The sequence below is a fragment of the Saccostrea cucullata genome, unplaced genomic scaffold, assembly GCF_032062105.1.
Source record: "Saccostrea cucullata isolate Sc308-1 unplaced genomic scaffold, CSIRO_AGI_Scuc_v1 ctg2887, whole genome shotgun sequence".
NCBI classification, from domain to species: domain Eukaryota; kingdom Metazoa; phylum Mollusca; class Bivalvia; order Ostreida; family Ostreidae; genus Saccostrea; species Saccostrea cuccullata.
In genome coordinates this window covers 40,918-67,403 of record NW_026940908.1, presented here as the reverse complement: position 1 = coordinate 67,403, position 26,486 = coordinate 40,918, and the positions used below count along the sequence as shown (strand labels likewise).

The window sequence follows — 26,486 nt, the reverse complement described above, 5'->3', positions numbered from 1 at the left end:
ACATAAATTTATAAATTTTCATTACAGTTATTTTTCATATCCTTAATCTTCATATACTCTTTTGAAGGAATATTCACGTATAAGATTATTACTAAATGGAATAAATATTTTTATCTTCATAAAAGTCTATGAAATTTCGGTTAGGTTTATTTTGCTTAATTAAAGAACGTGGGTACACAACGGGAGAATATGACAAACAATATATCTTGGGGATACTTGATTGCTCAAAGTTTGTCCATCATTTCACTGAGTACATGCAACTTTTCTTATATTAAATTATTACTATTCGATTTTTTTGGATGTATTTATAGAAACATGTATGAAGAATAGTATTTAATTGAAAACATCGCTGGAATAATTTTAGGTGCAAGATATTAACCGTATTGTAATAAAACATATAACATACACGACTATAGGTAAAAGATTTTGCCTTTTTAGTATCTTATTTTATTTCAACAATCCAATTTTTAAAAAAAATATAAAAAAAATCCTCATTGTATAACACCTTCTTTTCTAAGTTGCTCTATTTCATCTTCACCTAGTTGTAATAAGTCCCTCATCACGTGATCTGTATGTTCCCCTAGCGTAGGTGGCGCTGTCGGAGCATGTCTCGGGAATTCACTAAATCGAACAGGAGGCCCTAAAATGATGAGATATTGAATTATGGGTAAATTTACGTATAGTCTTTTTGAAACTAACTTCGAGCATCCAGGAACTTGTGCACGCACAAATCTCGAGGGGAAGTGGAACCTCTTGAATCAACTATGCATTATACATGATGCTGATTGTACATTAATATGATGGACATAAGCATTATATTGCTATTTTTGAAAAAAAAAGTTAATAGAAGTCTCTCGATATTTATATACTTGTTTGGGTTTTCAACTTGACATGTAGATATATATGTATTGATGGCTTACTGTCAATTAACACTACTTATTTCCATTCATATGTCGACGGTGAGTGATACATCCAGTGAGCTTGAAATAAAAGATACCACAGGGTCTGACACATCTGTTTCATATTTCGATATTTTACTAGAAAAGACGTTCATGGCGACCTAACAACAAAACTTTATGATAAACGTGATGGCTTTCACTTTTTTATCAAGTAGATAAAACAAGGATATCCCAAGTTGTATGGCCGATACTATGACATTGTAAGCAAATACAACCCACCATTACTGCTTACTAGTGTTTTTTTTAAATATATGTACCAATTGTTAGGCCATTATTTATATATTAATGAATTTCCTAGCAGTTGGATTTCTTTTTTGTTTGCTGGATCAAGATAAGGAGCACACAGCGAGTGTGATTGGTTAAAGAAAGGCTTGGTAGGTTTTACATTTTAACATAGTTCGATAGTCATTAGAATTACGAGTAAAATGATATACAGCACATCTACTATCTCTCTCGCTGTTTAGAGATATTTCTAAAAATAGCTTAGTAGCGAGCGCAGCGAGGCGGCGCGAAGCGCCGCTCGCGTAGCGAGCTCAATAGACTAACGTGTACGAACAGAGGAAATTCAGGTTGAAATCTGCACATTGTTCCAAGAAATTTTTATGAGTCCACGTGAAAAAATTCTAAATTCCCAATAATCCTTTGCGGTGCATAGCAACATGGTGGCTAAAACATAGCAACAACTTACTTGAAAAAAATTACAAACAATGATTTAATGCAATCTCCATGCCACAAAACTATCGTTTGCGTCCTAAGTCAACAGGACTTTTTATCTGACGTCATACTTTCGTCACTTTAACGGTTCGGGTATTTCCGATTTTGTCGGAAACTTCCGAGAAGTTCGGAATTTCGATCCCAATGCTTGGGAATTGATTTCTTTTTAGCTCACCTGAGCTGAAGGCTCAAGTGAGCTTTTCTGATCAAAATTTGTCCGTCGTCTGTCGTCGTTGGTGTCGTCGTCGTCGTAAACTTTTCATTTTCATCTTCTTCTCAAGAACCACTGGGCCAATTTCAACCAAACTTGCCACAAAGTATCCTTAGGTAAAGGGGATGTGTTCTTTCAATTCTTCCAAGGGGAGATAATAATGAATTAGTGAAAAATTAATGTCATTTTTAAAAAATCTTCTTCTCAAGAACCACTGGGCCAGGAAAGATGAAACTCATTTGGAAGCATCCTCAGATAGTGTATATTCAAATCTGTTCAAATCATGACGCCCGGGGGTAGGGTGGGGCCACAATGGCCGACCAAAGTTTTACATAGGAGTATATAGGGAAAATCTTTAAAAATCTTTTTCTCAAGAACCACTGGGCCAGGATAGATGAAACTCATGTGGAAGCATCCTCAGATAGTGTATATTCAAACTTGTTCAAATCATGACCCCCGGGGTAGGTTGGGGCCACAATGGCCGACCAAAGTTTTACATAGGAGTATATAGGAAAAATCTATAAAAAATCCTCTTCTCAAGAACCACTGAGACAGGAAAGATGAAACTCATGTGAAATCATCCTCAGGTAGTGTAGATTAGGGGTAGGTTGGGGCCAGTATGACCGACCAAAGTTTTCACAGGAATATATAGGGAAACCTTTTAAAATCTTCTCTTCAAGTACTTCAAAGCCATTATTAGTAATTTTATATGGAATCATCCTCAGGTAGTGTAGATTCTAGTTTGTTCAAATCATGATCCTCTGGGGTGTTAAATTTCAAGTCCCCCCCCCCAACCTCAGTAAACTTTAAGTTCTGATCTGATATGTGCTTTCTCCTAGCTGAATATGCTCAGGTGAGCGCTGTGGCCCTTGGGCCTCTTGTTATTGTTTTGTTTTCTTCTTTTTTGCTTTCTTTTTCTTGAATGATAGGCAGTACACGTGTAGGTTTATGATAGGACATAACTGCGCTCGCCCCAACGGTCACACCGTAAAACATATTATACACCTGAGAGCTCGCACTGAAATTAGCTGTATACCGGAAGTGACGTGTGTGACGTCACAAGTGTGACTTGCCGAATTACACGGAATAATCATGTCGAAGAAGAGAAGATGAAAATTGTTCGTTGCAGCGCGGCTTGCACATCAGGACATATAGATAATGTGTTCTTTCACGATTTTCCGAAGGAGAATAGACCAGATATCCGTAGACAGTGGATTAGTTTTGTTAAAACTATACAGAAAGATTTCGGAACACTTCTAGTATACCGGTCCCTGTAAATATGGCGCTAAAATAGGTGCCGCCGAAGGCGGTGTACAATATATATACGATCGCGTGAGCGATCGACAAAATCGAAAAATAAGCCACAAATTGCAAAATTGACCCCAAATTCGTGTTCCTTGTGAAAAATTGGGTTAAAAAAACTGGTTTGACGTAATCTCATAAATATTCACGAGATGCGTCACTTGTGTTTTGACGTAATGAAGATATACCTGATAGAATTCAAAGTATGCCATTCAAAGTGCGAGATTTTTGTGAGAAATACATGGATTTAACAAATAATAGCTAATTACTAGTGATTGATGAATCGAATTGTGCATCATCATCGATCTGAAAGGAATAATATCATTAGGAGGTCAGAATATTAAGCTGCAGTTTACGGTAAGTCGCTTTTACAATAACTTGCCTAAACTTAGCGCTCAAAATCGGTCATGTTTCAACATCAGAGTTTTCTTTTAAACTTTCCTGTTCTCTGTAAAGCAAAAATTTCAGGAACTAAACCAAAGTGTAAGATAATATATCGGCATGATTCGACATCAGGCTGATTCATGCAAGTTTTTGGTCACAAAAGTCACTTAAAGTAGTGCCTTTTGTAAGCAAAAATTACATAAATTAGCCCAACGTCAGGAAGATTACAGAGTGGATTTATAAAACAACCCCAATTTTTAAAAACTATATCACCTAACCCTAATCACTCGATCGGACACGTTTTGTTGAAGAGAGTGGGAAATTGGGGTTTGTTCACATTCTGCATAGCAACGGCAAGGGAAATAACTGCTCATGCGCAATCGCGTGATTCTGGGGACCGGCATACTAGAAACTTCCCAAGATTTCATCAGTCCGACCCCTCATTCTGCTCTCTGTGATAAACATTTCACTCACCACTGCTACCCTATGGAACACATGATAAAAAAAGTCTATCGTATGGATGTAAAGAAAGTCACTTTTTTCCCACGATGCTGTGCCCACTATTCATTTCGCTGAAACACTGAATCATTTTAGGAAAGAGATCTTCCTCAGACAGCAACATCATAGCGTCCTTCGCAACAAAAGAAAATGCGATCTGCTATGTTTTAGGGTAAGTTTGAAAATGTAAATGCTTATTCTTTTATGTAAATATAATTATTTGCAATGCTATTATTTCAACCTTTGCTCTGCCTCATACAGTCATATGCATACGTTTTATCACTGTAACACCCCACCCCACCCCCCATGAAGTTTATATATAACTATGATTTTATGCATGTGATTGTTGAACGTGTAATAAATGCACCAAATGTTGATTTGTATCAACTTACAGTGCTCCGGATTATCAAATTCGTCAAAGCTGATTAAGGCAATATTAAGCTCTACATATTTTTTTTACCCTTTTACAGGCTGTGAAATCTCAGCAGTCACAACATGAACAAGTGCAGTGTACAACAAATGAATCTGGCTCACAGACAGACATTATTGAACTAGATGATCAGGAATTTGATCAGGTATATTTACCATGTATATATTGTCCTTTAATTTTCTTATATTGTATGTTAAAATTTTTGTATGCATCTTATTTTTCAAATTATAATTCATCACTTGCCTTACTTTAATATTATAATTTTTAGACTGCAAGAAGAAGATCCGGTATTGGACTTCAGATATAAAGTGAGAGCAAGCATGTGTCAAAGAGATCAAAGAAATGTCAAACTAAAATAAAAAATCAGACGAAGGTAACAAGGATGCATGCATTAAATACTAGTAGTCTAATCAGTATTAATTTTTTCATTTAGGCCCTTATTTAAAAAGTTATACATATCTAGTGATTTTAATTTCAATGCATCTTGTAGTATTGCATACATATCATGATTAGCCCATGTAGTTCTACTTCTTCACATAGCACATAAAATCTGTTAATTGATCTTGTTTCATGACCCTGGGTATCAATATCTCAGTGGCTAGAGAGCATTCTTTTGCTTTAATTTATCATTAAGACAAGTAAAGAATGAGGTTTGACTGTATTGTACAAAATTATTTATTTGCAGGTTAAATTGACAAACTAATAAAAGTGGTCATAACTTCAGCAGAGGATCAGAGCATGAACTCCAGTGGTATATCATGCTGAACAATGTTCCTCCTCCATTTTGCAGTGCTTATGAAAGACCCAATAAAGAGACTACTATCCAAGAAATACCGATGTCTTGAATGCCAGATACCTGGGGGATATGTTAAAGCGAGTTGACTATATATATGTGCTCATAAAGCCAATACTTTAAAATAGTCCTATAGAGTACCACACGGTTTTATTTTTGTACATGTAAATATGATAATATTGAAATTGTTAAAGAATTTTACTATTTAGATGTGTGGTGAGTAGAAAATACAATCTAAGTTGATCGAGTTTTGAATCTATAATTAAACATTCATGAATTTTTTTTTTCTTTGATTGTCAAATTGACATGTTTGCAAGAATCCAAGATAATAAAGGTTTATTCTATACAAGTATCAGGTTATTTAAGCTTACTCTGAAGAATCTTCAATATTTTCCCATCCTGCTCTATATATCAATAATAGGCTATTTGGAGGACACATATGTTTAAACAAACTGGTGCAAATTAAGGAGGGTCAGTTATACAGGTTATGCCTTTGTCTTCCTAAAAAAATGGCTTTATATTTTCCATCTTATGGCAGCACTGCTGCACACACATTTCCGGGTGGTGGGCATGATGGAACACTTTTCACAACTGTACCAACAAAATGTTTACAAATGCTGTAATATAATTCAATAAAATTACTGTAAGTTAAAATTTAATCGTCAGACTAATTTAAAAAAGTCATGCATCAGATGGGGGGGGGGGGGGTCATTTGTCAAAAAATCATTGCAAAACATTAAAAAAAAACAATGACAATGAAAAAATATTCATAAAGTGTAGAAAAAGAGTGGGTTCCCACAACAAATGAAAAAAAAAGAACGAAAAATTAAAATCAGTAGGGACTAACGTTATTCATGTTATCAGCTGTTTAGGTCGTGTAAAAGTTTTAGGGTGAGGATAAAAAGCTAAAGTGTCAAATTATGATTAATTTAATATATTTTTTCAAAATAATGATTTAAAATGCTTCTTATGAATATTTTCTATCGTTTTACTCGCATACCAATCAATAGTATGCAAACGATTAGCTTCCTCGGGTCCCGCATCGTTTGTGGTCGATTCTTAGGAGTTCCTAACGTAGGGCTCAAAACGAAAGGGTTCTACTCCCACATTTTCTGTATTATTGCACAGCAATGAATCCCCATCACAACCTGATGATCCACAAGAAAGTTCTAACGATTCTTCCTCTAATGGACTATAAGAGTTATCTGAAACAGCGCTTTCTGTCGTTATTCACCTATCACTCGAGGGAAGTGAGACACACTTGTTACCGTCTTCCTTGGAAGACGGTGTTGTATAGTTGAAGTTTTTTACAGTCTTCGGACAATGCACTTTCTCTCTTTTGTGATTGGTAGAAAATGCAAGATGAGAAAATTATCAATTATTTCATTGGTTGAAATGCTGTTCAAGGCAAGGGAGATAACTTTCTGATGATCTAATTTTCGTACGACTTAACAATTTTGCAAGATTTTCAATCTTAAAAAAAAAATGACAAAACGAACAACAAAATCAGCAGTAATTAATTCCTAATAACATGATTTTTTGTATAGCAAAAAATAAAAAGATCTCTTTAACTTCATTATAAATAAAATTTGATTTTTATTGCTTGCAGGCTTTACAATTTGTTATTATTGTTTTCCCCTTTCTTGTTTGAAGAAGGAAATGGAATCAGCCGAGGTTTGCCGAAAACTCTCGGCCAGTCAAAGTTTACGGAGATGACCCGACAGAGCGACAACCGTGGTAGGGCTAATGCCAGTAAAAAGCTAATGTAGAAACTAAAAATCAAGAAATTCAAAAGAATTATACGGCCTGATAGGTGCAGATCAGTTTACAGCTTAAGATTGTTGCTAAAGACGGGAAGCTTTTTAAAAAAGCTCTACTTGTGATATCATTGAACTTGATTGCATTTAAACCGGAAGTGACATTGTCGAGGAATATCGATCGTTTTTACAGGTGCAAATGCAACAATGATTATCTTTGAAACGGCGATGCCGATTTTAATCGGGTTTTCGCCAAAATGTTTTATAAAGCAGGTTGAGTGAATTACGTTGATGAGTAAAATTACCGTGGCCTATCTTTAATGTGGGTTTTTTTACTCCTCTATAGCACCTGATCCCACCTCTGATATTTTTAGAGGTCCGCTCTACTTCTGATTTGTATCAATTCAATGTTTAGTTCGAATTTTGTTTGTTACCTACATATTTCAAGTACTAGATACACGTGAAAAATATTGGAATAATGCGATACAAAGTAGTGATTGATCTTTAAACATAGCAACACAACTGCAAGATTTGTTGAATATTTACAGGTCATTAACCAATTCGAAAGTCATTTTAATTGATTTTTTAAAATTACCAGTTGCCAAGTTTATTTTTCAAGAGATTAAATAATACATGTAGATCAGTAAAAGTCCTTTCTTATTTGAACAAAAAGACTAGAAAAAAAAGACAAATCCTACCTGGAAGGCGTATGTCTCCAGCTGTGGGGTGGAAAATCTTTTGAATCATATTGTTATGCAGTGTCTGTAAGACAAATTTACTATATAAATCATATCATAAGATATGCTAATAGACATGTAAACTTTATGAATCTTGTTATCAAATGTTATAAATGTCATAATATGAGTATTTATACATAAATATGAATCATATAAAATGTCATATGATTTGCCTTTCAATATATAGACCATGAGTAGACCATAAATTGGCCTAAAAAAATTCTTGTCTGTTTTATGAGAATGACATTTTGTATTTTTAAGTTGATACCTGGGGATCATTGTACACAGCCGCCATATTGTTAATTGGGCCGTATGGAATTCCCGAATTCTCCAGTAAATTAAGCCAGTACTGCGTCGTATTGGAGTAAAATCTAAAGAAAATTGTTTCAATCAACCAGTTCTTAATTTATGATTTTATTAATGTCGAAATACACTTATTTAAAAATATGCATAAATTTGACAGTCTGTAATTATAAAGCAGTGTTGCAAACAAAAAGTTTTTTTTCTATTGAGGTGATTTAAGCAAGAGTTATTCCCCATGGCCGCCATATTGTAGGGCAACATTCCCAGATCCCTTCATTATTCAACCAAGTTCAATTTGTTATACTGGTTACTGAGGTAAAGCTAACACTATTTTTCTTATGAATATACGTCTGTTAAAGCCTTTATTAATTTGCAAGTTTAAGATTGTAAGTATTTTCACTCATATATTTCTTTCATGCATGTTTAAAATTGATTGCTCAAAGAAGTAAATTTAACACTTTGCCCTACAAGATGACGGCTAAGGGGAATAACTCCGAGGCAAAATACGTCATAGGAAAACGGTTTATACCTGTAATTGAAATTCCATGTTATTAATACTTGAAAACTAAGATGAAAAGTTGAACACTTTTTTTGAACATGTCTGGACCTTGAAAGTTACGAACAAGGTGTTACTAAACAGTTTGCTTTTTTCTGCTCTGTCACAGAACAAGATATTTTTCAATAAGAATTAGTACTTGGGGTATATAATTATCTTTATTAAGTCAGTAGACCTGGTAACTTACTTCTTTTTAAGAATATCGAGCAGTTCTTCCCTGTTGATCACTCTGGCTTTGTTTGTGGAAAATTTTTCATCTTTGTGCAAATATTCCAAGTCTAGAATCTTTTAATATATATTAACATATATGGTGATGCTTCTGAATAAAATATTTTAAACTTTAGATCTCTCAATACATGTATCATAATATTTTTTACCTGACTAAATATTTGGAGTATTAAAATGTATCTTATATGACCACGAAATCGTTTATATCAATAACCAAAAGCAAATTTACAAACAGTTAAAAAGCAATGTTCATTGCATTCACAAAATATACCTTGCAGAGAATTTTAAATTGCCCATCATTTCCTGCTCCAACCAAAATATAACTATCCTGGGTCTGAAAGGCCTATTAAAGTAGAGTGTTTTGCTATTTAATTATAAATTTAAACAATAAATACTGTCACTTCAAGGAATTCAAATATATACGTGATTTTCTGATAGTTTTCATAACAGAAGTGTTAAAAACTATTTGACCAGTAAAAATTATAAGATCAATTCTAAGAACTAATAAATTATTATAAAAATTTTAAAATGCAATTATTGGGAACAAAAAGAAATGTACATCACTGTCTACGTGTATTTACCTGGTAGGGCACGATGCTGGGGTGAGCCGTACCATGTCTTGTTGCCTCCAGACCAGCATTTAAATAATTCGCTCCTATATTGATCAGAGAAGCAACCTACAAAAGGAAAAAATAACATACAATTGTTATTTTATCCAAATATATGCCAAAGTAAAACGAAACAAAGTTAGGTTGTAATGATAAAATATCTGTTAGAAATAAAAATGTATTCAATCCGAATGTAAATATAGAAGGTCTTTTCTTAATATAAACTATCTACGCAATGAACTGTCTACGGGTTTTCCCGTTTTTTGAATACTGACACGAAGCACACGGCGGGTTGTGACCGATCGACAGGGGATGCTTACTTCTCCACAGTACCCGATCCCAACTCTTCTGTTTTACATGTCCTTTCATATTCGCTCAAAATTTGCATTGTTTCAGTGGCCTTTTGAGCTTGATTACTGATTGTTATAGATCTTCATGTTTCATGGTCTGAACTTTAAAATTTTTAGATTATCTACACATAACTTTCTTAATTGAAATACGAATCGCAGTTGTTTTCATAATAAGTTTTGTTTTTATACTGTATATTTTTTCCATATAGCTCTGAAGTTTAATTTTTTTTCAACATATTTTATAAAAAAAAAATTCAACTCGACATTCAAATATATTCCAGACATTTAATCAATAAACAATTGATACTTCAATTCGTATTACGAGTGAACTCAATCTAAAAGACACCATAAAGTTCGTGTCTTCGCTAGCCAATTGCAAGAGTATCTGATCCGCTACTTGTAAGGAGAGGAGCGCATAAGAAACCCTTACCTGACGAAGAAGTGGAGTTTGCCACATTTTTTTAAAATTATAGGATGCCTAACTGGCCGTGCACGATCATAGCCAACTACCAACTAAATTGTATGACAGGTGATTCTCTTTTTCCATCGTCAATATTCTTTTACAAAGTAATATTAGGCTATCACCAACTTATGCCTCATGAGGAACACGCTCTGAGTTCGATGACTGTTTTAAACCAGACAGGTTACTGATAAATTTGTGTTACAAGGATTTTAAACTTGTTTGTTGATTTGTTTAACATCTTTTTCGAAATTTTTTCACTCAGACTGATGAAGTCACCATTTGCTGCTAGAAATTGTAAATCTTAGCGCGGCAAAAGAGCATTTAGGGACTCTTTCTCGTACCAGCCCCTATTGCGAACAGCTGGACTTTGGATTTGGTTTTCGGTCTCATCCGAAGGACTGCATGGTCTCCGCGTCCCACAGTTGGATTCGAAACTGCGACTTAAGGATCAACTCCTAAGAATCATAGAACAAACGCTTTAACCAGTGCGGTGTGCGGGCGACGCATATGTCATAAGGATTTATAAAAAACTAGCTCGTTTAAAATCAGCATTTGATTTTCGTACACTCTTTCATCGTTACATTGACCTTGTTAGCAATGCCTATCATTGGGTCGTTCTTAGCTGACCTATTTCATGCAATTTTTTGTAAGGCCTTTAATCTTATGATAATTTTGACTAACGTATTAACGTATCATTCGGGCTACTTAATCGATACATAGGCTGCCGGCGGATTTGACTGGTCAGCAAGGGATGCCTGCTCCTCCTAGGCACCTGATCCCACATCTGGAATTTCCAGGGTCCGCGCGTGTTTCATGCGCTATATAATTTTATTGTTTGTAATTTTCTTTTTTATCGATCAAAGTTTTTTTTTTGGTTTCTTAAAAACTAAATTCAAAGCACAAACCTGAGTAGAAAATAAATCGCAGTCAATGTGTTGACCTTGACCCGTTTTCTGTCGCTGTAAGATGGCAGCCATGATGGCACCATGAGCGTACAGTCCAGTGGATAAATCTGTCATAGCCACGCCCACCTTACATGGTTCTCCGCCCTATAGGAACAACTCAGTAAGAAAACAACAAGTCTAAGCAAGCGCAAACATTTGGAAGTCGGTGCTTTAGGTGAAAAAGAATTTCTGAAGACCATTATTATGATAACTTTCAGCAGTTATGACTGCATTAACCTCATAATTATCATAGTAAATGTAATACAAGAAACTTGTGTTTGAAAATGAAATTAGTGCATTAACCTTGGGACCAGTGATATACATCAATCCTGCTACGCCAGAAACTATGACGTCATATCCTGCTCTTTTAGCGTATGGTCCAGTTTGCCCGTAACCTAATATTTATAACAAATCTAACAAAATTATTTATTAACAAGATGTACAAAATGTTTTTGTGTTGTGCTTCAACAACCTTTTTTTTCTTATAAAAAAATTAATTTATCATTAAAAGCTTTAATTTTTTATTAAGCATGCTCGATAATTAAAATTAGAAAATGGATAACCTGATATTGAGCAATAGATAAGCTGGGGTGCCTCATTTTGAAGCTGTTGATATCCTAGACCATATTGTTCCAGTTTTCCAGGTATGTAATTCTCTACCAAAACATCACACTTAGTGGCAAGCTTATAAACACAAATAATGGATAGATATTAAAACATTAATGTATATCTACAATAAAAGCTGTGGATACATAACACATATATACATTTGTTGTAATTTACATCCGCTTATGCACAGGGGCCAGTAGCAAACTTGTATATATAGTGATTACATAAAATAAATACGAGGGCTATTCAATAAATAATGTCATTAGCTCGATGACATTCAACATAGATATCATATGACATAAAGCTTGACTTTCTCTCATTTTTGAATCTTTAATGAATTGATAACAGTTTATGTGACCACTTTTCATCAAATAGTTTCATTGTGGGAAGCTGGAAATCAAGGGCTATTTGAGACACTGCATTAAAAATGAATGGTAAAGAATCAATAAAATAGAGTGAAATAAAACGCTTCATTAAAGCTGCTGTAAAACTTGTTAAGAATCCCAAAGAATTATTAATTGAAATATCTGAAATTTACAGCAACCAATGTCTGTTTAATACAAACATGAGCAGGTGGATTTCAATGAACAAAAATGATATAATGGGCATCAAAAATGGGTACCGTCTTACAACAACCAAAAACACCTAGGGGCGAGCGGCCAACCCAGAAGAGACCGCGCACTGGATCTACTCCAGACCGCACTGACGACTAGGGGGGCGGAGGAGAGCAGACATCCACCAAATGTAATGACTCTGTACTGACACCTGATCGAATACAAAACACTTTGAATTTTTTATCTTTAAATGTCTGTGGAATTAAAAACCGGCTAAATTATAACGAATTTAGAGAATTTATTACCCATTATGATATAATAGCTTTCACTGAAACAAAAACCGATAATTCTGACGAAATTGATATCCCAGGATATACAACATTTATGAAAAACAGAAATAAGCTTTCAAAAGTAAAATCGGGTGGATTGATATTAGCAGTACGTGATGAAATCATTAAGTATGTAAAGATTGTAAATACTGATTGTAAATATGTGCTATGGTTTAAGTTAAATAAGTCACTTTTTCAAACGTGTGAAGATTTGATATGCGGAGTTGTGTATATACCGCCTGAATCTAGTAAATATTCTTGTACAGATTGTTATATAGAAATTGAACAAGAACTCATCAATGTTTCAAAAGACCAAAAATATGTATGTTTAATGGGAGATTTTAATGCTAGAGTCGGGAATTTAAAGGATTATTTTACTGCAGATAATTTTTTGACACATGTTAACCATTCAGAAGGTGCATTTGAAGCCTCTATGTTATCAAGGGCTTTTATTTTCGAAAAATATGACATTCCTTTAGATAGATCTGTTGAAGATACAATTGTCAATAATTTTGGACATAAATTAATAAAGAGGGTGTTGCAGAAACTCGCAATTATTCCCTATATATATCGAGAAGGACGTTTAAGGTAAGGTTTGCGTTTACAGGGAGATAACTCTTGCGAATCACCAAAGCGTTTGAAACAGGCGAATTTAAACCAGCGATGCTAATCATCTCAGTAACGAATTTCCTCTGTCATACTTGATGTTTGTTGTCACTAATTGTTAGGACTAAAAACAAAGGACGTTTTCAGGAGAAAGTCTTATAACAAATAAAAGCAAAGGAATCTTAGAAGCCTTTGAGATTAGCGTGATGCATGTGGATGAACCAATAAAGAAGGACTTGTTTATTTTCGATACGGAACGTGGCAAGTTGCACGGCCATTCCGATCAGGTGGCAGAGGATAGTTTCGAATAAAGTACCGGTCAAAAAATAGAAAAAATAGAGAAACCTGAGGTTTGAATGCATATTATAGGTAATTTTATAGCTAGAATATTTTATGGGTGCATTTGGAGGGAATTGGTGGCCTTGTATATTTTATTGAAATATGACACTTTAGTGTCACTACTACTGTATAGGGGATATGGACTAGAAATACGAAACTAAGCTAAAAACTCGCTCTACTGGTATTTCACCAGAAAAGCGGGGTGGGTTCACAGGATGAATTGTAGCTTGAAAACGAGGTGGTTGAGGCCATATCTCTTGCTGTTCATTGGTATGTACAAATGTTATTCTGCAATTTGTGTGGTAGCTTGGGTCATCAGCACGGGCCTGGAAGCAGATGCGGCTGCGGCGAAATAGTGAAAATAGGCTTGATTCACATGAAATTTTGAGATTATCCCTGTGCCATCTTTAGGGCTCATTGTGTAAGTTGTACATGTTTTATTCCTAAAAGCTTCAAATTTCTCAAGGGACTACATCATACTATTATTACATGTAGAGGGAATTTAAAATTTTTCAATGCACATTTTAAAAGCAGCTCAATATTAAGTAAACCGTCAGTCAAACGTTTTGATTGCAAAAAAAACTATCCTCTGCCACCTTCAAGAATGCATCAATTTTTAGAAATGTGAATTTTAGTCTGATTTTTATACAAAAGGGTTTACTTATGTATGCCAATTTAAAAAAATACTTTATTCCTGTTATTTAAAATCTGTACAGTTGGGTATATTCACTAAAAAGCAAGGGGGGTTACTCTTTTCCAGCATACATTTTTAAAGACTTTGAACCATCAGCATAATAAATCATATAAGATTTAAGCATTTTTTGCCAGAGAATAAATTAATTGTTTGAATTTGATACTCTGGGTATTGTCGCATAATTAAAATCATGTCTTGCTTAAATTAATTAAATCTAATTAAAATTTAAGTGTATTAATTAGTGCGATATCACTGAAATTACATAAATTTGCCATTTTTTCAACCTAATTTACTAAATATAACTATTTTGAAAATAAAAATCAGTCAGCATACCTAAATGTCACTAAACCTAACCATATATAGTACAAAAAAAAACTTTTTTTGCTTTATTTTTCCAAATTTAACCTATTCTGATATTGATATTTTCATGAAATATGCCCCCCCCCCTTTCAATTTTTAAATTTATTTATATTTAAATGTGACAGAATCTAAATTTTTCAATGGTTTGCTATAAAATGACTATTTTTCTTTAAATGATAACAAAACAAAGAGTTTATATTGCATATTTATTGAAGTAATAGCAATAAAATGTGCATTTTCATGTAATTATTGAATTCTGCTAGGCCCATATAATCTGCCCACAATTGCCCAGGATGGACAGAACAATCTTTTTTAATTTTCAGGAGAATGAAATGTATGTATTTGATTACTCATAACTGTTAAAAGTGAATATCAGACACTTAGAAAGAATTTAGCTAAGACAAACAGATTTTTACAGTGCATTTTCATTACACTGAAGAAATGGCTGCAGGGGTAGGGTGTTGAACTGCCATTTCCTGGACACTTTTTCTTTAGCATGTGATGCAAGAGGGTTTTTTGCATATCATGATAAATATCTTGAAAGTTGAAAGGGGTTTTAACTTTGCAAAGAAGTTATAGGTATATAAAACCAAGTGAAAAAGGGATAAAATGGAATTTCATAGAACATGAAAAATAGGGGAGTATGTGATACATGTGAGTACATTTCACCAAGATGTGCTCTTTATATTTGACTCTTTACATATAAATGTATTTGAAATAGATTAAAATTACCATTTAACACTTTTTGATGGTATATTGATCATCTGGAGTTGTAAGAATTGCATTTGTTTTATGTGTAAGAAACAATATGGGGTTAAGGTGGTTGACCGAGAACTGGTGAGGTCTCTTATTTGGCCATAACTTTTTTATTTTTCAATGAATCAAGACATATTTGGTATATTTTTACTCAGAATAGCATGTTCTTTTTGAATTGAGCAAGGTTTATTACTTGCAAGACAAACTTTGAAAGTTAAAGGTGGCAGAGGATAGTTTCGAATAAAGTACCGGTCAAAAAATAGAAAAAATAGAGAAACCTGAGGTTTGAATGCATATTATAGGTAATTTTATAGCTAGAGTATTTTATGGGTGCATTTGGAGGGAATTGGTGGCCTTGTATATTTTATTGAAATATGACACTTTAGTGTCACTACTACTGTATAGGGGATATGGACTAGAAATACGAAACTAAGCTAAAAACTCGCTCTACTGGTATTTCACCAGAAAAGCGGGGTGGGTTCACAGGATGAATTGTAGCTTGAAAACGAGGTGGTTGAGGCCATATCTCTTGCTGTTCATTGGTATGTACAAATGTTATTCTGCAATTTGTGTGGTAGCTTGGGTCATCAGCACGGGCCTGGAAGCAGATGCGGCTGCGGCGAAATAGTGAAAATAGGCTTGATTCACATGAAATTTTGAGATTATCCCTGTGCCATCTTTAGGGCTCATTGTGTAAGTTGTACATGTTTTATTCCTAAAAGCTTCAAATTTCTCAAGGGACTACATCATACTATTATTACATGTAGAGGGAATTTAAAATTTTTCAATGCACATTTTAAAAGCAGCTCAATATTAAGTAAACCGTCAGTCAAACGTTTTGATTGCAAAAAAAACTATCCTCTGCCACCTCAGAAGAAAGTCATTGACGCATTGTGCTGTTGTGTGTTTCTCGCTTCACCACTACACTAAAATTTTAAGTGAGAATGGGAAAGAAAAAAGAAAAGACCTGAGAGTATCCTGTAAAGTATTATGCTATATGCAGTCCGAACAGGGAAGAAAAGTCACGGTGCATTTGACCATGTCCAATGATGATGTTGACAGTTTGATTGTTGATAGTATTTTCATCAGGTAATTATTTAACCATTCATTTTACTGAAAGTTATGAATGATCTACTGACTACGGATTTAAAAACGATGAATAAACGGTACAAGGAATGAAGGATGTCAGGATGTGACTAATATCCCAACATTGCCAAAAAATAAAAATGCATTCATTCAAGAATTTATGAAAAATAAAATCCTTGCTTTTTAGGCCTAATATTTTTAACATTATTGAAACAGGTATTTAATTGTTCAAGTTACCTTTTTAAATGAGGTTTGATTTTAATTAATATCTCATTTTCAAATGAATTAAAAAAAGATACAGATTGTGCATGACAAGAACATTAATTTTCTTGATCAAGCATTTGCATTTCACTAATTCAATCTGTAAATTTTACAATAATTTCAAATTGATTTTTCATTTATTATATTGGAAATTTATTCATTTCATTGAGTGAATGAAACTCAGTGCAATTCCTTATGCAATTCCAAAAATGCAATTCCTTAAATGTTATTGTAAAAATGAACACAAATAATTTCAGATCATGGGTCATTAATTGGAATAGGTAAGAACCAAAAACAAAAGTACTTCAGTGTTTCCTTAAAAGATTTGTGCCATCAATCAAAGTAGAGGACTAGAGGTCATCCCATATCAGCTCAAGAATATTAAAGAAAGTTGGATGGATCAAGCTAAGATGTTGAACCAGACATGGCAAAATCAAAGGAGATTTGGAGAAGAACTTCTGACTTGTTATACCCAATGTATATTTTTATGTCTATAGATTATAGAAGAAAATTTAATGTTTAACAACATCCTATCTAGTATATACATGCTGTTTTCCATATATTTAGAAAATATGTGTATGTGATGATTACAGTGCATGCTCTGTTTGTCCATCTTTGAATTTGTTTTCAGTAAAATAAATGTATACACCATAGGTATTAATTTAAGGTTGCTTTTGTTTATACTTACATGTAACAAGTTTCTTAAAAGGGGTTAGTAAAATTGCAAGGAAATTAATACATGAACAATTAAGATTAATATTTTTATTCATTAAATTTTGTTCTTACCAGGACCTAATATGCTCAAATAAGTATTTCTGAAAACTGATGAGTTTTGTACATAAATCTGTATTGAACATGTATAATTATATCAACTGTAACAGTTTAAAACATGACACTTGGAAATTGTAAGGTTGTTAATTAAGTAGGAATGATAAGACCAGTTTAGTAATCTACTAAAATTAAAATCTTTCACAAATACATGTACATGTAGTTTATTTTAAAATTGTTTACATTTATAATCTTTTAATTTTTTTCTGTATTTTGATTTTAAAAAGGAGAAAATTTTGTTATATTTAAATTATTTCATGGATATCAAGGAGATATATTTATCACTGTAGCATTGTTTCTTTTCCCTGTTCTTGACAAATATTTTTGACAGTGTTATGTCATTTTGCAGAATTTGCCTTTTTGCTGAAATCAGAAGTACTCTGTAAACTAATTAAAGTATGAATTGATGTCACTTAGAATTCATCTTTATTTTGTTCTGTCTGATATTTCAATTTAGATTCTCAGACTACCTAATCCAATGATTGAGCTAATGTCCATGAAGTGTAGAAATAGGCCATCTTTAAAAAATGTTTGGTTGTTGGCTTCTCCAGACCGACTGACTAAAATGACCAGACTGAAAACTTTTTTCAATGCAGGGCCGGATTTTTTTTCTTTTTATTCCTCTTATCCCCCTTAAAAAATGTTGTTGAAGAATTTCTCACCTACCGACCCAATAATTTTACCCTGAGTCAAGAGAGGGCAAACAAACATTACTTTAAAGATAACATTTCTACTCTTTGAAGTAAAGAAATAATTTAATTATAAAAACAGCAGCTTCGTGGATGCAATGCTTACAACATTTCACTCAAAAAATGGCATACATGTATAATGACAGTCACCAGCCATAACTGAATAAAGATATTTTGCTACAAAGATGTCTAGAAGTTACTACATGTTGGACTAACTAAATCAGCATGAGGTCAAATTCATAGGCTTTTAATTGGTTTAGTTGCAACATGTTCTGAAGTATGTTTATATACATAAACATGTTACTTCTAAAGGTGTTGCAGTATAATTCATGGACAATTTCATCAGAATATTCAGATGTAAAGATTGCCATAAATACTAGAGTTCTTCCATGGAATAAATTTTTAGACCATCATGTAGCACAGGAAGAGTTTTATTTTGGAATATTTTTGGCCAATTTATGCCTAAAAACAATATCAAAAATAACATTTAGTCTTTAACATTCACCATGACAAGGTGATATCAATGTTCACTTGTCTTTAAAAGTGTAGAAAAAGCCTGATTTTTATGTTCCGAACCCATAATATAGCCCCTGTTTCCATGGAAATAATATTGGGGACATACATATTTTTTTAGTTCAAATTAATGAAAATGATCAAATTAATAACTTCATGGATTTTGATGGAATCGGTAGATATGTAAAACGTTGATTTTTATATTTTTGTTGCCATGGCAACGGTTTCACTTTATCAAGGAAAGTTGAAAAATCTTCTTTTTTACCCAAATGTTCACATTTTTGATAACGGAAAATTAAAAGTTTAAATAATAGAAGCATGAATTATACTAATTCAGGTCATTTTAATTATAAAAGTTTGATAATTTATAAAATAAATCAATTTTTTCAATGAAAATAATATTCGAGGTGAAATGTGAAATACGTTAACTTTGGCATCATTTACTAAAAAAATGGGACGGGCAATATCTTAGAAAATCATATTAAATGATGAAGCTAATCTCCCTGAATAAATTGATATATAGCATGTGTGCATATTAAAAAAAATATGAGTTGGAAGGAGACGCAAACCTTACCTTAAATACCCTCGGTATGTCTAAATATAGTTACAGCTACGTAGAATGTTTACGGCGGGTGTTTCCTGCTTGATACAGCAAAACACTTTCGTCATTTTGCACGAAAAACGTTGGAACAACAAAAAGCACAATAGCTAAAGCAGCATTTTGAAAGATATACTGTAGACATCCTGCGGAAATATTTTTCATGAAATAAAACTGCGTCCCATAATCACACTGCTGCTGCTACATCCAAGACATTTCATTTGTTTCAAATCAAATCTTGGCTACTAACTAAGAGACCAGAATTATTCAAAATTGCAATAACTAAAGTATGTAAAAAATAAATTATTTAAACAATACAATAACTTTACTTTCCAAGACAAAACTAAATAAAGCATTAGTTTTAAGTCACAGCAAGAAAAACAATTCAATCCTGCATTTATCATTTATAGTTATTACTCAATTAACTTCTTGGCATTCTCTCTCTCTTTCAAAATATATAATTGCACTACCATTACATATGGGAAAAAATAAGAAAAAAAATATGCAAAAATGATCCATTTCAGGATTCGAACCCATTCTCTGGTAAAAGTTTTCCTTGGAAGTCCACCAGCATATCCACTAGACCATTCGGACACGATACATTTCGAGTGTTATTTAATGTTCACATTTTTCATTTCGTTTGGAGAATAATTTTTATTCAATTTTTGCGTTTTTCAAAAATGTGATTCTTTGAAACAAAAATCGGAAATGGCGGTATTGAAGAAAATTCCTGCCTCTTTGTGTATATATCAAAATTATTCTGTTTCAAGGAGGCACTTTTTCAGAACAATGGGGATTCCCTATTTAAAAAACGGAAAATCTGACATATCTTGCCGTGAGACTAATTTTCACATCATTTGTTGGCAAATTGGAAGTCAATGCGCAGATTCCAAATACTATTTCTCGTTGTGCTTTAAATATTGTTGTATTTGAAAAAAATTAGTATGAGTTTCTGCAACATAAAAATTATTCTTTTAATCTGCTACACATTTAGGGAAAATAACAAAAGAACTGCAACACCCTCTTTCTGTAAAAATAACGATTTGTATATTATAAATAGTAGATTCGGTACCGACAAAAACAAAGGTAAAATGTGTACACTTGCAATAACATAATCCACAGTACTACTGTTTTTACAAGTAACACCACCTTTACAACATTTTAAAGTACACGAGTTCTGTAATCTTTTTTCCGATGTACATAATCCATTGTCTTTTTCTTTGTCCACCTGTTCAATGTCTAAAAATAGCTCCACGTGTGAAAACCAACCAGGTGTAAAGTCATAGTGCCCCGACAGGGAAGCCGAGTTTCGTAATAACATTGATACTTCAGCTGTGAAGTCAATTGAGCGTAACCTTATTGAACTGAGTAATAATGACATTTCAAGCACTGACATTAATAAGGTTCTTCTAAAGGTACTTTGTATATAATATTTAAAACAAATTTTGAGTGTGAAAAGTATTTAAGTACTCTGCCATTAAAATTTAGAAAAATACTTGTCAAACTCCGTACTACCAATCACCATCTACCAGTTGAGTTGGGAAGATGGGCATCTATACCATTAAGCGAAAGATTATGTACACTTTGTAATGCTAAACATGTTGCTGATGAATTTCATTTTATACTTGAATGTACTGCACTGTCAAACATCAGGAAAAAGTATATTAATGAATACTACTTTACTAGACCAAATGTTCTTAAATTTTCTCAACTGATGACAAAACAAGATTCTATGTCACTTAAAAAACTCTGTATGTTTATATTAGAAATATATGATTTAGTCTGTCCTCCATAATTGTTTTCCTCACATTTCATTATTACGTGTTTTTTCCTCCCCTTTTTCCATTTTTCCCCCCTTTTTTTCTCTTCATTTTTTTTCTTCTCCAATTTCATTGTCTTATTATGTATAATATCATATACTTATACCTCTGACCAGAATGTATATATGCTGTAAATATTTTTCATTGTCCTCATGTACCATGTACTTTAAATGGTTTTGAGTGAATAAATGAACTTGAACTTGAACTGTTTGCAACAATTCAACAAATTATCACTAATTATGTTTGATTGACTTTAAGATACATAGCAAATTTGATAACATCATTTTGGGGGTAGTTTACAATGTTTTAAAGAAACATTTGACAGTAAAAATGCTTTATACTCAAAGGTTACCCTATATATGTTTTGAAAAATGAGTGAAAACGACAGCGTATAAGAATATCTAAACAATTATTTAAAAAATCAAAAAATGTAGTTATCCACGTTTGTCTGAAATTCAAACAGATGATGAAACTTTAAACCCTCAAAACAAATTTACAATAAGATGCACTGGACAAAACAGCAAAGGCCTGAGAAGAGCAAAGAATTGCAAGAGCACAAAAACAGTTTTAAATGGTAAATGGTAAATTTTCTTAAATATATGTATTAGTGGTCTAGACTTGTTATTCAAATTCTTATTCGGGGAGGCAGTTCAATTTATGGAGGAGTCTAGAGAGCAAAATGTTTGCAAAAAAATCAAAGGTTTAAGAGAGGAAGGAACCAGAATCAGGAATCCACTGCATGAAATTTCTTCATGACAGCGTTCAAAGTAAAGGAATTTGGGGGGTAAAAAGAAGGATAATGTTTTGTCACAACAACAATATTCTCCAGATCTTTCAACTTTTGACTTGTTTCATTTCCCAAACTTGAAAAAAAAACCTTTCAGAAAAAAAAACAAGTACAGGAAATCATAGGAAATGCGATATTCCAGTATACGAAGGGCCCTACTAAAAAAAAATTGTTATAAAAACGATCAGAAGTTGAATAAAAGTGTTACGAACAAGTGTTTTAATTAAAAGAGAATATAAGTGAAGTCATGAAGACTTAATCATCGGAAAGCTTTTTTTTGTTTCTTTCAAAGCACCAATGACAATATTTATTGAACAGCCTCGTATATATGGTGATTACGTAAAATCAATTATAATGTGTTATATTATTGTGATTACATGAAATAAAATGAAATGTGTTACTGGCCCCTAACTCAGGTTGTGTATTTTTTCTGCAAAAATTGCAACGTGAATTCTCGGACCAAAGAAAGTAGTTGATTTATTTTTTTAACATACGTTTATTGTAATGATATGAAAAAAGGTATTTTTGACATGGTCAATATTCATCATTAAATAGATTCTCTTTCCTTTCTTCAAAACCCCCTCCCGACAAATTGCATCTAAGAAATAATAACTGTTCTATAAATATATAGTCAATACTTATTATTTTTGTATTATTTTTTAATACTTCAGATAGAAATAGAGGGTTGAAAACTAACCTTTCTGATAATGTCCTGACCTCTCTCAGATTTTATATCAACGGCAACACTCTGTAAAATACACCAGTCTCATTCTATATCCTATAATTACGATCCTCCAAAGTAAATCGCTTCTCTGGGTAGCGATTCGGGAGCGGATCAAATGAATTGATTTTAATCACATTGTAAAACAAAGTACAGGATTTTTGCTTCTTTTCTAACATTCAAAACATACTCATTGTGACATCTGTTACATTTTATTACTTAAAAAAATCGTATACGCAATTGTGGATTTAATATATTGCCTAAAATAAAAATTGAAAAAAATATTTTAAAAAAACATCTTGAAAAAATTCTTCATACTAACATTGTCATAATATCAAATTATTTTATGTACCATAAAGGAGCTACCTTTTTATTTCTATTGATTGTGAGGAAGTACACCGATTCCGAACCTTTAAATGGTGGACCCCACAACCGAGTATCATCCCCTGATCCTGTAGAGCAAAAAACGAGGATTATGGTAATATTGGTAATAAATATAACACATGAAGAACCATACTCTGTGAGTTGATTTTTAGTTAGATCACAGGAGTCTGAAGTTTTTATCGTAAAAAAAAATGGGAAAAAATATTTGACCTACAACTAAGAAAAAAACCGTGTTTTTTATAGTTGAGGTTGGGATATTTTTTCTGGATTTTTTTAAAGATAAAAACTTCAGACTCCTTTGGTTAGATCAAAGTTGTACCTGGTCGCTCAATTTTGATTACTTCTGCTCCTAAATCACCGAGAATCATTGTACAGTAAGGGCCAGCAAGCACTCTACAAATACATGTAACAATAATACAAATATTTTTACTTAAAAGTATTTCTCCAATTTCTTTAGAGTTTGAAATACATGTATATGTAGTTAATGATAATGGAATAGGTCTTACCTTGACATGTCCAGTATTCTGTATCCACTTAGTGGCCCAGGCCATTTTTGTGCATTCTCTGTAACAAAAGGTTAATATTTGATTATTTTTTTGTCCCGTATTGCTTTCCGTAGGTGACTGGAAGTCCAAAAACGGTATCGATTAAAAGAAACATAAAATATGTTAAATACCTGAAGTGCATGTTTTTGAAATATTTCTCCCTTTAAGGTACCGAATAATCCGATTTCTACATTTGACACAAATACTTGTAGTCTTAGCTGACTTGATTTGTCGAATAAACATAGCCTGCGCGTTATAGATTTAGAGTTACCTTTCCTGTCTTGTAAATAAGTATGGTAGCCTTGTGACTGCGTTGTAAATATCATTAAGTACAACGTCAAAAAACCACTAGTCATTCCCAATCTAGACGGTTTTGAGTGTTTATGAAGGTTAATCTTTGTTTGTTTGTTTTTTTGAGAAAAAGAGCTAAAAAGTTTTAGGCCTAATGAGTGAATTATGATTTTGAGGTTCACAACTCTTTGAACAATGCGATGATTTTGAACCACAAAAACGCATCTTAATTTTTTTTGTTCCATGCATTATAATCACAAGCATGGTGCGCCAAGGTATATATTGTCTATATTTTAGCCATAATTCCCAATTAATATCTCTGACAAATACTGATGCATTAATGTTTATTATTTTTTTAAGGTTATTCCACCCTACTACGATGTCATAGGATTTTGCAAAAACTCTAATTAGTTTCAATTCATACCTAATAGAACAATATCTTTTGAAAGAATGCTTTACAATAGGTGTAATGATAAATATTGTTAATTAAAAGAAATTAAAAAATGCATATTTTCTTTATTTAATCAATTATTCAGTCTTTAAAAAATGTTGACAAGGGCAATAACTCCTTCTAAGGTCTATTCATTCAGGCATTTGCTTTATTGTACTTCTAATGTAAAATATTTTCCCTGATATTCACAATTCAAAAGTAATTTTTTGCTATATTGAACGCAGAATTTCGGCACCCCGTTCCAATTATACAACAAAAAAGTGGGCTTCTTCAAAAAATGGAACTCGTAAATTTACTTACCTCGTCATTGGTCATTTGAAAAATTATTTTGTTAAAACAGATTCTGATTGCACACATAAGTACTCTGAAGTTGACCTCAAGAAGATGCTTGAGTAACTGATTGACAATATCTATGTGGTTTTTGGAGACCAGGTATCCCAACAATCTATTGGAATTCCCATGGGTACAAATTGCGCTCCGTTATTAGCAGACTTATTTTTATATTCATATGAAGCAGAATTTATGCAAAATCTTATGCGTGAAAAGAAGAAAACACTTGCTGTGGCCTTCAACTCGACATTTAGATATATCGACGACGTATTGTCAATTAATAATGATAATTTCCATTCCTACGTCGACACGATATATCCTGGTGAGCTTGAGATAAAAGATACCACAGAGTCCGACACTTCTGCTTCATACTTGGATATTTTACTTGAAAAAGACACTAATGCTAATCTAACAACCAAGCTATATGATAAACGTGATGACTTTAACTTTTCTATCGTCAACTTCCCTTACTTATGCAGCAATATACCTTCATCACCTGCATACGGAGTATATATATCTCAGTTGTTTCGATACGCAAGAGCATGCTCTACGTATGAACAATTTCTTAAATGAGGTAAATTATTACAAGCAAGTTGATGAAACAAGAATATCAACAGTCTCCTTTAAAGTCATCATTTCGTAAATTCTGTGGTCGATACAATGACCTTGTCAGCAAATACAATTTATCATTGAGTCAAATGCTGACGGACGTTTTTCATACCAATTGTTAGTCCATTATTTATACACTGAATTGACGACGGATTTTTTCCGTTATTTCATGATCATGACAACGAGCACACGGCGGGTGTGACCTGTCGGCAGGGGATGCTCACTCTTCCATGGCACCTGTTTCACCTCTGATGTTTCGGAGGTCCGTGTTTGCTCTGCTCTTTTTTGTATATTTGTTTAACGGACGTTGAAATTGAATACTGTTCGTTATTTCCATATCCTTCTTGGAAGTATTGAGGAACATTCAGCATTAGAATTATGCATTTTAACTAGTTTTTACATATTTTCAGAATATTGTTTACAAAAAATGTGCGATTTTTTTTATGTTGACATACACTTCTGTTTATTTATGTTTCGCATCTTAGATAATATGGTGACCTATACATTTTCTGCAATTATTGGAAAATTTAAAGTAAATCAAATGAAAATAAATGCAGTTTTTGTACTTTGAACCATCAAATTTGTGAGGGTGGAAACACCTTAATGCGATTTTGGACATCAGTACTCAGTTTCTCTCATTTCCGAACTTTTTTCATATTGTTTATAAATTTTGACACATACAACTGCAAATTAAGGACAAAAATACTTTATTCATATCGATTTTTATTCATATTATCACACAAGTAAAATTAATTATGAAGCATTCTACTCAGCCTCAGCGCATACCTTAAAATTTAACAATGAATTTGTTTATATCAGATGCAGCAACTAACCGAAACAAGTCTTATAATGATGCTCACCTCATGCAAGTTTGTAATCTTAAGGTTTTGAGTACCTTGGGGAAAGACTTTTTTTCATAATGTGACATGATCGCTTACTAGTTCTATAGTTAAAGGAAGTAAGCAGGTAAGGATCCGGTCGGCAGGGATCGAATGCTGACTTCTTCATGGCACCTGATCCCAAATAATTATCTGATGTTTGTATGGCGAGTCAAACGTTGCAATATTCGATCTTTTCCATTTGTATTTT

At 32.9% G+C, this 26,486-nt stretch overlaps 1 protein-coding gene and 1 long non-coding RNA gene across 2 annotated transcripts; one reads left to right on the top strand and one right to left on the bottom strand.

The window, feature by feature from the left end:
* Positions 1-325: 325 nt before the first annotated feature.
* LOC134256630 (succinate--hydroxymethylglutarate CoA-transferase-like) lies at positions 326-23,982 on the bottom strand. Its single transcript, XM_062739314.1, has 14 exons — positions 23,848-23,982; positions 23,678-23,735; positions 23,491-23,564; positions 23,154-23,239; positions 22,764-22,814; positions 11,801-11,921; positions 11,541-11,632; positions 11,199-11,342; positions 9,454-9,549; positions 9,144-9,215; positions 8,832-8,929; positions 8,054-8,156; positions 7,747-7,810; positions 326-640 (listed from the first exon to the last, which is right to left on the bottom strand). Exons 1-14 carry the CDS (start codon positions 23,957-23,959, stop codon positions 492-494), a joined length of 1,320 nt encoding a protein of 439 aa, XP_062595298.1. The 5' UTR covers positions 23,960-23,982; the 3' UTR covers positions 326-491.
* On the top strand, positions 13,436-17,139 carry LOC134256633 (uncharacterized). The gene is made up of 3 exons (XR_009989762.1): positions 13,436-13,622; positions 16,358-16,573; positions 17,089-17,139. It is a non-coding gene; the product is annotated as an uncharacterized LOC134256633 (long non-coding RNA).
* Positions 23,983-26,486: the final 2,504 nt, after the last annotated feature.

Bases quoted from the DNA above. Each gene is read 5' to 3' on its own strand.
- LOC134256630 (XM_062739314.1), bottom strand. From the start codon at position 23,959: ATGTTTATTCGACAAATCAAGTCAGCTAAGACTACAAGTATTTGTGTC. The intron at 23,736-23,847 runs GTATTTAACATA...CTTTTGTTACAG, and splicing joins TTCAAAAACATGCACTTCAG to AGAATGCACAAAAATGGCCT. The intron at 9,550-11,198 runs GTTTGTGCTTTG...TTCCTTTTGTAG, and splicing joins GCGATTTATTTTCTACTCAG to GTTGCTTCTCTGATCAATAT.